Here is a 13,343-nt window from a genome sequence, read left to right on the forward strand (position 1 = left end):
ACAGAAAGGTGTTGAGGTGCAACGCCATCCCGTAGACTCCCGACGCGTCGGTACGCGTCGGGAGTCTACGGGATGGCGTTGCACCTCAACACCTTTCTGTACTTACAGTGCAACCAGAGAAATGCACTTTTCTGTAGCAGTGGTATGTAAACACAGCGAAAGCGATTCGTATGTATCGTATGTATCGTATGTATGTATCGATTCGTATGTATCGTTTCGGCGGTGCAAACCTGAAACGCTTTCGTGCGTTCAGTTTACAAATCGCCTTTGCTGTGCGTACATACAAATTAAATGTGGTTAGTTTCTTGTCGTGAAGTACGTGAGTGCTTGTTGTGTCGCGACTGACAATCCTTGGAAGAAACACGTGTTTGGTTGTCTTTCAAGGATTATTAGTCACCGAATGATTAATCAATAGCAATTAATAATAGTGATAAACGTGTGTGTTCCAAGTGTAAGTGAGTGACTGAGTGGGTGAGTGAGTGAACCGGAGAGAAGCTGATCGCAACGCGCAACGGCCACCCCACGAAAGAGCTCGCGCCTGACTGTGAGTTGCGCCGCCCTGCCTACCTCCTGTATTCGACGCGTGATAGGGTAACAATTTTTATTTTTATCTCGAAAAATAAGCTTTTACCAAAGTTTTACAAGAGAAAAATTCATCTTAGAATTTTATTCCGAACTTGTATTTTCAATGGTAAAAGGTTATACTGACTCACCCTGTATACGGGGCGGCACTTGCCAAAGAAAACACTGAACACATAGAAAACCACTGTACAGTCAGCACGCCAGGTACCGGGACACCTGGCGCTGGCGCGCTAAAAAACGTGTAATTTTAATTAGCATCCCCAAACTGTTTTGGAAAAACTCAAAATTCATCAGTAGATAGTCGATCAATACAAAACTCTAATGAAGCAGTCAGACAGCTTAATAATTAATCGAACGCGTGGCGTCAGCACTACTGAAATACATGTCACAAAAATTAAGTCAATGCAAATAATTGGGAAAAACTGAAATTTGGGAATATGTCAATTTACTTTATTCAATCCATAAAACAAACAGTCAGACATAGTTTTCATAGAACCTACTCAGTCCGCAGTCAATATAAAGTCAGGATAACAAGCGCGCGCGGCTTGTGGTAATTACGGGTTTGTGAGTGATTAATATGTAAGTTTCGCATGTGTGTCTCATGAAAAAAACCATTTATTATGTATTATTATTATTTATTTATGATTTTTTTAGTAATTTACGATTCCAAATCATTATCATCGCTATAAACTTCGTCATTTTTTCGCCACAATCATCATCCGAATCGTCTGAGGTCTCTTCAATTTCATCTGCTTCTTCCGTCGCATTGTCTGTTGTAGCCGATTCGTCATCTATTGCATAAGGAAAGACTCAACGTTTAGTAAAATGTTATGTTTATGTGTAAAATATTTAATAATCTCAAAAAAACTTTTTTAAAAAGGTAACAAAAGATGCCAAGTATAAGCGTTGAGTCTTTAAGTCTTATAAGCTTGGCACCTTTTGTTACCTTTTTAAAAAAGTTTTTTTGAGATTATTAAATATTTTACACATAAACATAACATTTTACTAAACGTTGAGTCTTTCCTTATGCAATAGATGACGAATCGGCTACAACAGACAATGCGACGGAAGAAGCAGATGAAATTGAAGAGACCTCAGACGATTCGGATGATGATTGTGGCGAAAAAATGACGAAGTTTATAGCGATGATAATGATTTGGAATCGTAAATTACTAAAAAAATCATAAATAAATAATAATAATACATAATAAATGGTTTTTTTCAGGAGACACACATGCGAAACTTACATATGTATTAATCACTCACAAACCCGTAATTACCACAAGCCGCGCGCGCTTGTTATCCTGACTTCATATTAACTGCGGACTGAGTTATAGGTTCTATGAAAACTATGTCTGACTGTTTGTTTCATGGATTGAATAAAGTAAATTGACATATTCCCAAATTTCAGTTTTTCCAAATTATTTGCATTGACTTAATTTTTGTGACATGTATGCAGTGGTGCTGACGCCACGCGTTCCATTATTAAGCTGTCTGACTGCTTGCTTAGAGTTCTGTATTGATCGACTATCTACTGATGAATTTAGAGCTTTTCCAAAACAGTTTGGGGATACTAATTAAAATTACACGTTTTTTAGCGCGCCAGCGCTAGGTGTCCCGGTACCTGGCGTGCTGACTGTACAATGGCTTTGTATGGCAAAAATGCAGTCCGATCTGAAAATATCAGCCTTTCCAAAACTCTTGCACTTTTTGTAGCTAGCTCCCCGACTATGACGTCCATCCATACTTTTAAAGTTAACGACTGATTAATTACACCAGATTATTTTTAAAAAAAGAATAAAAGTCATGCAAGATACGCGGACGCGCAGCTTGCGCTGATACCGTCGTCCGATTTGAATTACGCACATACACATAAGATTGATCTACTTAATTGTTAAATGACTCATTGTCAGTAACTAATGACCGGAGAGAAATGTGACACAGGCATTTTTATCTCAGAATTTTACTTCCTCAATGGTCAATTGTAAAATTTATGACGCCCTGTATTTTCCACCAGTCAGTATAATATAAATAATTCAGGAAAGCGTAACTTAAGAGAATCCCTTAACCATTTTTTTTTACCGACACAGTCAAATAGTTCTGACGCATGTAATACATTCTTTTTATTGGCCTTTATGCACAAAATAATGCCAGCATAAGTTGCAAACTGCATAGCAGAACATTATCATACGTAAAACACTCAGTTCAAAAGTTTAATAAAAAAACTGGTATTTGAAATTGGTTTTATAAAATTGCAAAATTCTCTCACACGATTAAAGCACGCATAAAGACAAAGTTAGGGACAGTCGACTTTATATAAAAAATGAAAAGTAATAAAAAATATCACTATGTGAAGCTGTCATCTAACCTTTTTTTTAATGTGGGGGAATCCCTTCGGATCCCCGACCTCCTGGGGGGAGGGCCGAGGTATGCGGCGCCGAATTAACCCTGCTAAATACCCCACAGTGGTCTACCTTGCGCTTTTTGGTCGGGGCCTTGGGAACACGTCGTACACTACCGCTGCCCCGGCCAGCGCGAGCCCTCCCCCGGATATTCGAGGGGACGGCCCTTCGCAGCGGCCCACGTTGTTTGTGGGCCGCAGGAGACACGGTGCCACACCCGTGCCTCCCCTTCTCCGTGGGCCGTAATTGGAGAGGTGGAGTGCCCCCCGCACTCCCCCACCCCGGCCCACGAAGGCACCCTGAGTTGACTCAGGGCCGCAACTACATCCCCGGGCCCCGCTAGGGGCCACCATCCCACATCCCGTCCGCAAAACGCAGGGCGAGATGTGGGAGGAGGGGGCCGCCTTTCGGCCCCCGATGTTCCGGCTACCCCCCACGAGGGGGGTGCCTACCCGGGGAACTGTTGGGTAAAAAACCGATCTTCCCCCTTTCTCGCCAGGGAGGTAAACCCCCCCCCCCCAGGTACCCGCGCGTTGGGAAGGCCGGAAGAGGTCCGGCATCTCCCCCGCGCCTCTCTGGCCGAGCATTCACGCCCGGCAGCGTCAGGCGGGCATTTCCGCCGTTCGCTCCTTCATTGCGCGCGGGAAGGGGGGAAAGAAGCCGGGCGGCACCGCCACCAGCACGGGCACCGAGCCCCTCCGCCACCCGCATCCGACCGCAAGGGGGAGTCCGGGAGAGGAAACACCCCTGCCGCGACTCATCGTAACAGACACTCCCAAACAACGTCCCCCCGCACCATGACGCAGGCGGAAGGAGACCCAGCCCCCAAAGGCGCCGGCCCCGCCCGGCCCACGCCCCCCCCAACCCACAGCTCCCTCCCGCCTCTAAGCGAGGCACCGCAGAGACGGAGGGACCAAGGCCCTCCGCTCTTCTCTTCGTCCTGTCCCCGTAGTCTAGGGGACCCTCCTGTTACCCCCTTCCTGCTCCCAGCAATTCGCCAGGCGAGGGGGGGTCCTCCACTAGGCGCCCAGGTCGCGGCTGGCCCGCCTGGCCGCATCGCGTTCGAAACGCCTCCTTCATGCCGCCCCCGGTCGGCGAACCACCGCTTGACCTAAGGGGGGCCTCCACGGCGCTCAGCTCCCCGCCAGCTTGGGGGACCACGGGGTCCAGATCTTGGAATAAGCCCGGGCGGCCTCCGTGCCCCCCCCCCCCGTCCAAGTAGGCTGCTGGTTCAAAGTCGATAAGGCTTTCGACGGATCCGGCAGCCACTTGCTTGCGGTCCACCAGACCTGGGAAGATGTCCCAGCGGCTCCGGAGAGCCCCGGGCCGCCGGGCCCCGCCTCGAACTATGTCCGAGCGGCCCCGGCGGCCGCCTACTCGGGTGGGGGAGGGCAGGCCGACCACCCAACACATGGGGATTGACCCGCCGTCCCACCCCGCCCCCCCGTGTCCTTCCGGGCAAGTTACCCTTGGGACACGTATGAGGGGCCCTCCCCCGACCGCACGAGTACTTCCGGATATACATCCATGGGACACGGGCGGACGGCATCCCGGACCATGGTAATCGGTCCGGGGGCCCTCTAGGCACACCTGGGTCCCTCCGCGGAATACCAGGCGGCCTCCCTCTCGTGACCATTTCTGGCCACCTGATGTAGGCGGTCCAGCCCCATGCCAGGATGCATGCCCTAAGAAGGGCGTCACCCCCAGGTACAGGGGCAAAGGCCCGCCCGCCATCCCAGGCCACGACTGGCCTGTCTGGGCTCTTAGTTCGGTGGACACCCCGGTTAGCTACTCCGGTAACTGCCCGCCTTAAGCTCCCCCCCACCACCACCACGACAAGGTGGCCCACACGGGGGGCTGTCATCTAACTTAACCTAACCCTAACCTAACCTAACCTAACCACAATTACTTATAAAGCGGTATTTTTAATTTCTCTTCGTTTTTTATATAAAGTCAACTGTTCCTGGGTTTGTCTTTATGCATACTTTTTAATCGCGTGGAAGAATTTTGCAATTTGATAAAGCCAATTTAAAATTTAATACGAACTATAATACATTAAAAACTTCAAATTCCCATTTTTTTATTAGACTTCTGAACCGAGTGTTTTAAGTATGAAAATATTTTGCTATATGGTCCGCAACTTATCCTGGTATTCTTTTGTTCATAAAAGCCAAGAAAAAGAATTACAAGCGCAAAAACTACATTTGACTGTGTCGGTAAAAAAGATAGCTGAGGGGATCCTCTTAAAGGAATGTAGTGGCTTAGATCATCTTGTTAGATACAAACACCTTCATCGTCTCATATTATTACGAAATAACGACGGTGATCGAATTATCGCATATGAAAAAACCAACAAGTGTCGCTGCAACGTTTTAAAGCGTTAGAAATTAGAATTACTCATCGCGCGAAGAAGATTACGAACTTGTTCTGGATCTCCGTCCGATCGATTTATTCCCAACAAATTCCCTTTTCGTTCAACGACACTTCCAGCAGCTTGGTTTGAGAGCAGATCACCGCCTCGCAATCGCTTCAAGCCGCTTAAAAACTCAGCCTCACCTCAATTACCTCCTTGAATATATATGGCACTCTTCAAGCACAATATCGAAGACTTTAATGCACAGGAATTTATAATGCCAGCCGCTTGAACCGTATATTAGCGATTACCGTGAAAAGTCATTGCTATTGGTGCAACGAGGTAGGGCATTGCTACTTTATATCTTTCGTCCCGAGCTTTATGGTATTATTTGTGTCGTTTGTATTATTGTTACACATCACGTTTACTTGTCTATGTTGCTATCACGAGTACAAAATGAATTGTTTTTTCACCGTTTTATCGTGTTTTATGATTACACTTTTCCCCAATAGAAAGCGATGCGGTTAAAACTTGAACAAGAGTTAGTTATACCGCGGAGAACAAACTGGCTCGTAACATCAGTATTGAACGTTGCACCTCCTCGCACTAATGGCAGGCTAAAAAAAGTAATCACCGTTCAGCATTAAGACAATGCCTCACACAGTTCATATCAATGTTTTTCACTGCAATTACTGAGTCACGAAGACGCTTGGTCTTTTATCTTAAATGCTTTCAAGTAGAGCCGAAGTAGCGCGTCGTATCGTGCAGAAAAATTTACGTCAATAAGAAAACGAATGACGTACGTTGGAAAGAAATACTGGCTGCCGAGCGCTTCTTTCAAACATAGTTGTCACTTCTGCGATACGATAGCGCGATTCACGCTATCAAACGGGCGATGCGAAAATTCGGACGAAAACGTGCTCGAAAAATATTTTCGACGGAGAATGAGGAGCGTGAAAATAGCCGGCATCGTTAATATAATTGGCGCGGTCTACTGGAAAAGAGCAAAGGTCGCGGAATATTTTTTTCTCAGCATATATTTTTTAAAGTTCACATCTTTCAATTCAGCATATTTTATATTTAATTGAAAAAAAATTTTCTAATACAATATTTAAATGAAACGTCATTCAGTTTACTTAGACACATTTCGCGGATTGTTTTGAAATGTAGGACTCAAGAAATGGTACAGACTCGTGGATATATGCTGATTAAAATCAACACATTTAAACTCACTAACTTTTTGAATAAATATTTGTTATATTCTTTTGAAAAGCTTCGTAACGACTATCAGTCGCACTTTGGCGAAGATCGCGGAATCGTCGTGTCATGCCGTTTATCTGAAATTGTCCTATTTTGGTCTTATCTAAAAAAATGTACAGCGTATCCGCGAGATAAGATTAATATCTCCATTATCGATTTTATGGAAATTACTATTTCGTCCGAGCCGATTCTCGGATCGCCTCCGAATTTGATTAGCGTTCCCGAATATACGATGAACTTTGACGTGTAAGTATTATTTCCATCGTAGCCTGAACATCAACCCCCAAGTCTGAAACATGATCGCCGTATGAGGTACAAGGCCTATATTTGCCAGTGAGAATCTGAAAAGCGCATTTTGTACGTCGTTAATACGTTAGCACCTACCCCGAGAGAATTGCGTCTAAATTCTTCTCCTAAATGCCGAATCAGACTAGCAATTGTTGACGCGGATTGGATCAGGATTGGCGGTTGGCGATTATTTTCTAGCCAATGAGAGCAAAGCAGCCAGCGATTTAATCGACTCTCATTGACTAGAGGACAATCGTCAATCGCCAATCCCAATCCAATCCGGCAGTTATTAGTCTCATTCGGCCTTATAGTCGGAGAGCTGGTGAGCATTTTGTTAAGGTTGTTTTATACAAGCTGAAATTTTGTAGAAAATTATTTTTTCCCTACCTGAATAAGGAACCGATTACCTGCCTGGCCAGCGTCGGGTAGAAGTGCACCCCTAATTTTTTAAAATAGTAAAAAAGTTTTGAAACCAACTTGAAGTATACAAGTTGAAATTTTAATATTTACATAAAATTTTATACCCTTTCGAGTAAGAGAAAAAAGGCAAGCCGTCCTGGTTGGTTTAAACCTAGAGACAAGCGAACGTGCTGGACCAGTTCCAGGACGCCTGCCTTTTTTTCTTACTCGAAAAGGTATAACATTTTATGTATTAAAATTTCAACTTGTATACTTCATGTTAGTTTCAAAACTTTTTTACTATTTAAAAAAATTAGGGATGCACTTCTACCCGACGCTGGCCAGGCAGGTGATCGGTTCCTTATTCAGGTAGGGAAAAAATAACTTTCTACAAAATTTCAGCTTGTATAAAACCTTACAATGTAAAAACCTTAACAAAATGTTGACCAGCTCTTGGACTATTAAGTCGGTCGATACAGACGACGCGTAGCAACATAGATTGCAGAGTCTAGAGACGCGCTCCTGTCCTAATTGTTTGAAAGATGTAGAACGTAACGTAAATAAGAAAAGAGGCAGTGGGATGAAGGTGCTACAATACATTACGGGGAGATTTGTTCTGTCATTATACCGCGGTGAGCCGCGTTTCTTTTCCCCTGATAAAGAGCGTGACAATTTCATGTAATCATCGTCACTTTACGCTGGTTGCCCCAGAAGTACCACGCTTCCTTCAACACACCTAAAAATACGCTTCGCGAAAGGCATCGGAGATTAATGTTAAAATGAATTTGACAAACTTTAAATTGAAATTTATATATCTAGGTTTGGAAACGAGCAAGTGTTTTAGCTCAACAAGAAATCTAGCTCAATGTTTTCTTCTCGATACGCTGCAATTTAATGTTGAATATTTTGAAGAGTCAAGCTTCAAGTTATGAACGTTCCAATTCGCCTTCAGCGAAATTCAATCAGACGCGTCTTCCACGTTGGAACAAATTGGAGGAATTTGATGTCTTATTCGAAAATATTTAGTTAGAATGAGGAAATTGTTGCAGAAAACTAACTATTCTTCTATCTAATCCATGAACTCTGGCTAGTAATTCAGGAGATTCACGAGCAAGAGGAATCGCGGGACCTCTAGCGCATCCTATAGTTCACTCTCGTCTCTGCAATTTTGTTCATGACACGGCACCCTCATTCACCCGCCCCCGTCGGCCTCTCAACTTTTCTTATCACGTAGATCCCACGTGCATTAAAACGTCACGCTTCTCGAGAGGCCGCACTCGACTGCAATTATCACCGCCGTCGATCGGCGCTTTCCCCTTCCTGTACCGATAACGTGATCAGAAACGACTGAAATTTCCAGCATCTGCACTGGTCGAGCCATCACGTGGACTCCTTAGACAGCGGCGGAGCCTTAGGCTGGCCGAGAACTTCGAGGCCGCGCGTCAACAGTGCCATCGACGTGGCCGGCTTCCTATCGCAGGTAAGTAATCGTGCCGGGAAAAATCCACGTAGAGAGATCGATGGATTACGTGAGGTGGACAGCCACGTCCTCGAACCCGCCGATCGATCTGCCGGTACGATTTCGCCGCGACCTTCCCGGAGCGGACGCAAAAGCTCGTCGCGTAGCAGCCATGTAACCATGTCGGCCCGTGCAGCCAGTTTCCGAGTATTGTCGAGAAGATTGAAATTGGAAATCAGTCAAATCGGCGGGCGGGTTCCAAGGATAGTGATTTTAACTCTACGCGACACCGCACGAGTCTTTACAACAACGTGTAATTATCCTCTCGCTTTTAGCCTCGCGAAAATATCACTTCGCAGGATGAGCGTCTCAAGCAAAACAAAAAGTCATTTAAAATCAAGATGTAATTGTTTCTAGAATGCCAAAAAGTAATTATTTCTAGAATGTCAAGATGGTATCATTTCACACTTTTAATGAAACAATAGTTTGACTTTTTTATGGTCACATTTCGACTTAGTTTTTTATGACTGTCACCGAGAGAACCCAAATCTCTCGCGCATGCGAAACTATTAAAATCTCGCAAATATTATATTATTGTATTTTACGAATTTGTGAAAATATTTGGTTTTTGAATCAATATCCCGATTTTTCATTCGTAAAATACAAAATGAAAGCTCAAGAACAAAAGTCTTACAAAATATTGAATATTGCACTTTATCATACGAATCATACTCTTATCATAATAATATTTCTGTAAAAAGAATATTTTGTATCTTTACATTACTATTCATTATTACCATATTTACTAACATACAATTATGAACATCAGAAAATGTAAATGTTAAACAGCTAAATTTTCACCTAAAAATTTTAACATCATAATTTGATTGATTTTCCATCGTGTCTTTTGATAGTCATTATAATGTTTTGATTTCATCGTGACTTCTTGTTCTGCTTGTGGGTACGCCTTGTTCAATACCAGCGAGAATATAGAAGATCGAAAAGCCAAGTGTTGTCGGAATGAAAATTTGGATATGCGCGTATCCTAGAACTCGTCAGATTCGCACTAACCCTGTGAAGCATGGTGGTAACCCACGTTACCACCTCAACTTCTTTACTTTTAGACCATTTAATTTCTAGTTAACGCATTTCCCTTACGAAAAAAAAACACTCAAGTTTTGAGTGTTAACACTCGATTGTCCGAATTTACTCTCAAATTTGGGCGTAAACACCCGGATTTAAATATTTACACCCAAATTTGAGAGTAAATTCGTACAATCGGGTGTTAACGCTCAAAACTTGAGTGCTTTTTTCCGTAAGGGTTAGGTCGGGTTTTTTTGCATTTTTTTGGTATCTTACCAATAAAAGAACATAAAAAAGTTGAGTAGTCTTTAATATTTATTGTAAAAGTTTTATAAATAGACAAATATGCAAAAACAGCAATTTTTCAGAAAAATTTATTATTGACCAAGTTTTTTAAGATTTTTTCTTGAAAACTGTGTACAAGGAGGTTTTCGGGGTCGCTCATTACTTATCTGATGTCAGATTTTCAAAATTTAAAATGGCCGACCTAAAATGGCGGATACAAAGTACGCGAATTATCTAAGTTTTCAAGTTTTTCACCATTTCCGTTTGATCACGATATTTAGGGACTCACACGTCCGCGTTGTTAGCTCTGGGTAGTGCCAAAAACGAGTAAATTTTAAGAAATGATCAAATTTCAAATTTGCATCCGCCATTTCGCGCGCGCTATTTTTATATTCTATAAGAATCTTCGACTGGGATTTAGATTCCATGGGTCTTAATAATATCTTGAATTGCAGTTGAATCTTTTAAGTTTTGAATTCCGCCATCTTGAATCCGCCATTTTGAATTATGAAAATCTAATAACCGATTCGTAATCAGCGACCCCGGAAACCCTTGTATACAAAGTTTCACAAAAAATGGTTCAATAGAAAAATGTATGCTTCAAAGGGTTAACACGACATACGAGCGATATGATACAATGCACATTCGAGACCGCTATTAATAACAAAGTGTGCAGTAACAACGAGATATATACATGGAGAGAATTTTCTCTTAAAATTTATCCTGAAAATCATGTACCTAATCGTGGGTCAACGCGGTATTTTGAAGAATTGTAGGGGGTTTTTTTAAATTTTACTATACATTTTACTAGAAATTTCCCACCAGATGTTTAATGGCTATTTTATTTAAAAATGGTGAGGAAAGATGTACGAATTTCCAGTTATGAGGTAACCAGATTGATTAAACTTCCCTCTCTTTTATCGTGAGCTAGCCTTGAATTTTAATAACATCATTAGATGTAGAATCATTGAGCAACGTATCGAATCTCTTGTCCTTGTGGAAATTGATAATTAAGCACTTATGTTTTAACCTACAAGGTAGATAGCGGCCGTAAGCTTTAATACACGAGTACGTTCCAATTACACGAAAGAAAAGTGGTCATTAGGCCCAACGGGGCAGAGAAGAAATGAGAATTCATTAATTCCAGTCCGTTCCTATTCGCAGAGGAAAAGTTGTGCGGTTGTCCGACAATTTATTATTATTATACCGCAACGACAGCTCGCAGACCATTAATCGCGACCGTCGACAAAATGACCGAAAGTCGAAACTCTTCCCCATGCGTCGACGAATAATATCTTCCCCTTCCACTTTACACGATTGTTACACGATTGTTATAGTTTCAGATCGCGCGTTTCGGCAATATATTGTTAACGTACGCAACCAAGAAGGGAATAACCATATCCCTCAGTGCGACAGTTATTTCAATAAATAATGAACACGAAAGAGTTCGTGCGAAAGGGATACCTCAAACGTCAAAGTTCAAGGTAGTCTGTGGCGAAGTGTAGTGCACCAGATGATCGATATGTTCGTGGATTACTTGTAAGGAAATGGACAAATTCATTTTCGCCGCATGAACGATGTGTGTATTACATTCCCAAATCGCGCTTCTCTCATTCCAAGTCGGCACTAGATGTCTACATACAATTTGTCGTACACACTTGCATATTATATATATAAAATACACGTACACAGATATATGTATGTAATATTCACATCATATTGCGGTACACTGCCCTCGCGATTGGCACAATACTATTAACGACAATTGGTTCGTAATTGACACAATACCAGCACAATACTATCGTTAATAATACAAGAGTCTGCTTGGTGTTCTTCAAGGTCGATATTGCACACGCGAGTTGCTACATTCAGCGTATTGTTCTTTGCAACAGCACCGCGGAATTGGCAGGCTGAATCGTTCGGAAAATCAATCGTTCCCAATTTCTAACAAATTACAAATTCACAAGACAAATGTATAAATTAATACCGCGTTGTATATCGCCACGTTGTGTTATTCTTGCGATTCGGAAACGCCCTCCGGGGTTCGCGGTGAATCCGAATTCGCCCCGTTGCGTCGTTGACATAAAATCGATCATCCCGCAAAAAGTACACACCGGAACGAATACCGCCTCGCTACTTGGAGGTTTTTAATCCGGAGATTGAAGCCGGCGTATCTCGTGCACGAAGGAGGACAAGCACAGCACACATTTTACAACATCGTGATTAAACATATTTCGTTCAAGGAAATGTTATACTCCCCACGATTCCAAACGTTATATTCTACTCCCGCGTTCTACTTACGCGTCCACTGTCTTATGCTACCACATTATACTCGTAACGCATTACACTAAATGGCGCACAACGTGAAAAACTGTACATGAGAAATTTAAATAATTTTCTGCTAAAGAAATAGAAAGAGATAGAAAACGTTAATGATCCCGAATGCGGTTCGCTTTGAGCATATCCGACTCGTTGTGGTTTCAGGAATTTCTGCGACGCCATGGGTCCACGTCCAAATTGTGTCGTAAGGTTCGCAGTGCAGATAACTTACCTCTCGCGTCAACAAATCGCCAACAGGACCCGCGAAGAAACTCCAAAGACGAGAGCACTGAGGGTGACCGAGAGTCCTTTCTGAAGCCAAATCAGGACGACAAGTCCGAGGACCAGGATTCAAGGAGGCAGAGCAGTCTCGAGAGCGCAACGAAGGACAATACGGAAACGTCGCTGTTGGATCCCAGTCATCAGCAGCCTTCCTCAAGGTGGGTTCAATTCAAAGCACCGTTGTACGCGTTAATTTTCAGATCTCGCTCAAGCAGAACAAGAGGTCACGACGAGGTCAAGATGACTTTATAATGACTATCAAAAGTCATATTTTGATCATGACAGAAAACTGATCGAATTGTGATTCAAAATTTTTGAAATTTACGCTGCGTGACATGATTGGCGCTAATTTGGATCATTTGTGATAATAGATACAAAATGTTCTTCTTACAAAAGTTATTATATTATTATGATAAGAATACGATTCGTATAAAGTGATAAAGTGTAATATTCAATATCTTGTAAGATTTGTGAGATTTGTATATGATTTGCAAGATTCTTGAGCTTTTATTTTGCATCTTGTGAATGGAAAATCAAGATAGTGGGGCTTCAAAAATCAAATATTTTCACAAATTCGTAAAATATAATAATATCTGCAAGATATTAACCATTTCGTATGGAAGATTTGTGT

The 13,343-nt window shown here is 42.5% G+C and overlaps 1 protein-coding gene across 1 annotated transcript in view; it reads left to right on the forward strand.

The window, feature by feature from the left end:
* Window positions 1–12,964, forward strand: part of LOC105557652 — a 47,621-nt gene extending 34,657 nt beyond the window's left edge. The window contains exons 3-4 of the mRNA XM_012004953.1: window positions 8,645–8,764; window positions 12,596–12,964. Of these exons, the coding sequence (XP_011860343.1) occupies window positions 8,645–8,764; window positions 12,596–12,964 (489 nt within the window). The remainder of the gene's footprint in view (window positions 1–8,644; window positions 8,765–12,595) is intronic.
* Window positions 12,965–13,343: the final 379 nt, after the last annotated feature.

The sequence above is a fragment of the Vollenhovia emeryi genome, unplaced genomic scaffold (genome assembly GCF_000949405.1).
Source record: "Vollenhovia emeryi isolate VEMERY1.0 unplaced genomic scaffold, V.emery_V1.0 DF939436.1, whole genome shotgun sequence".
Taxonomy (NCBI): Eukaryota; Metazoa; Arthropoda; class Insecta; order Hymenoptera; family Formicidae; genus Vollenhovia; species Vollenhovia emeryi.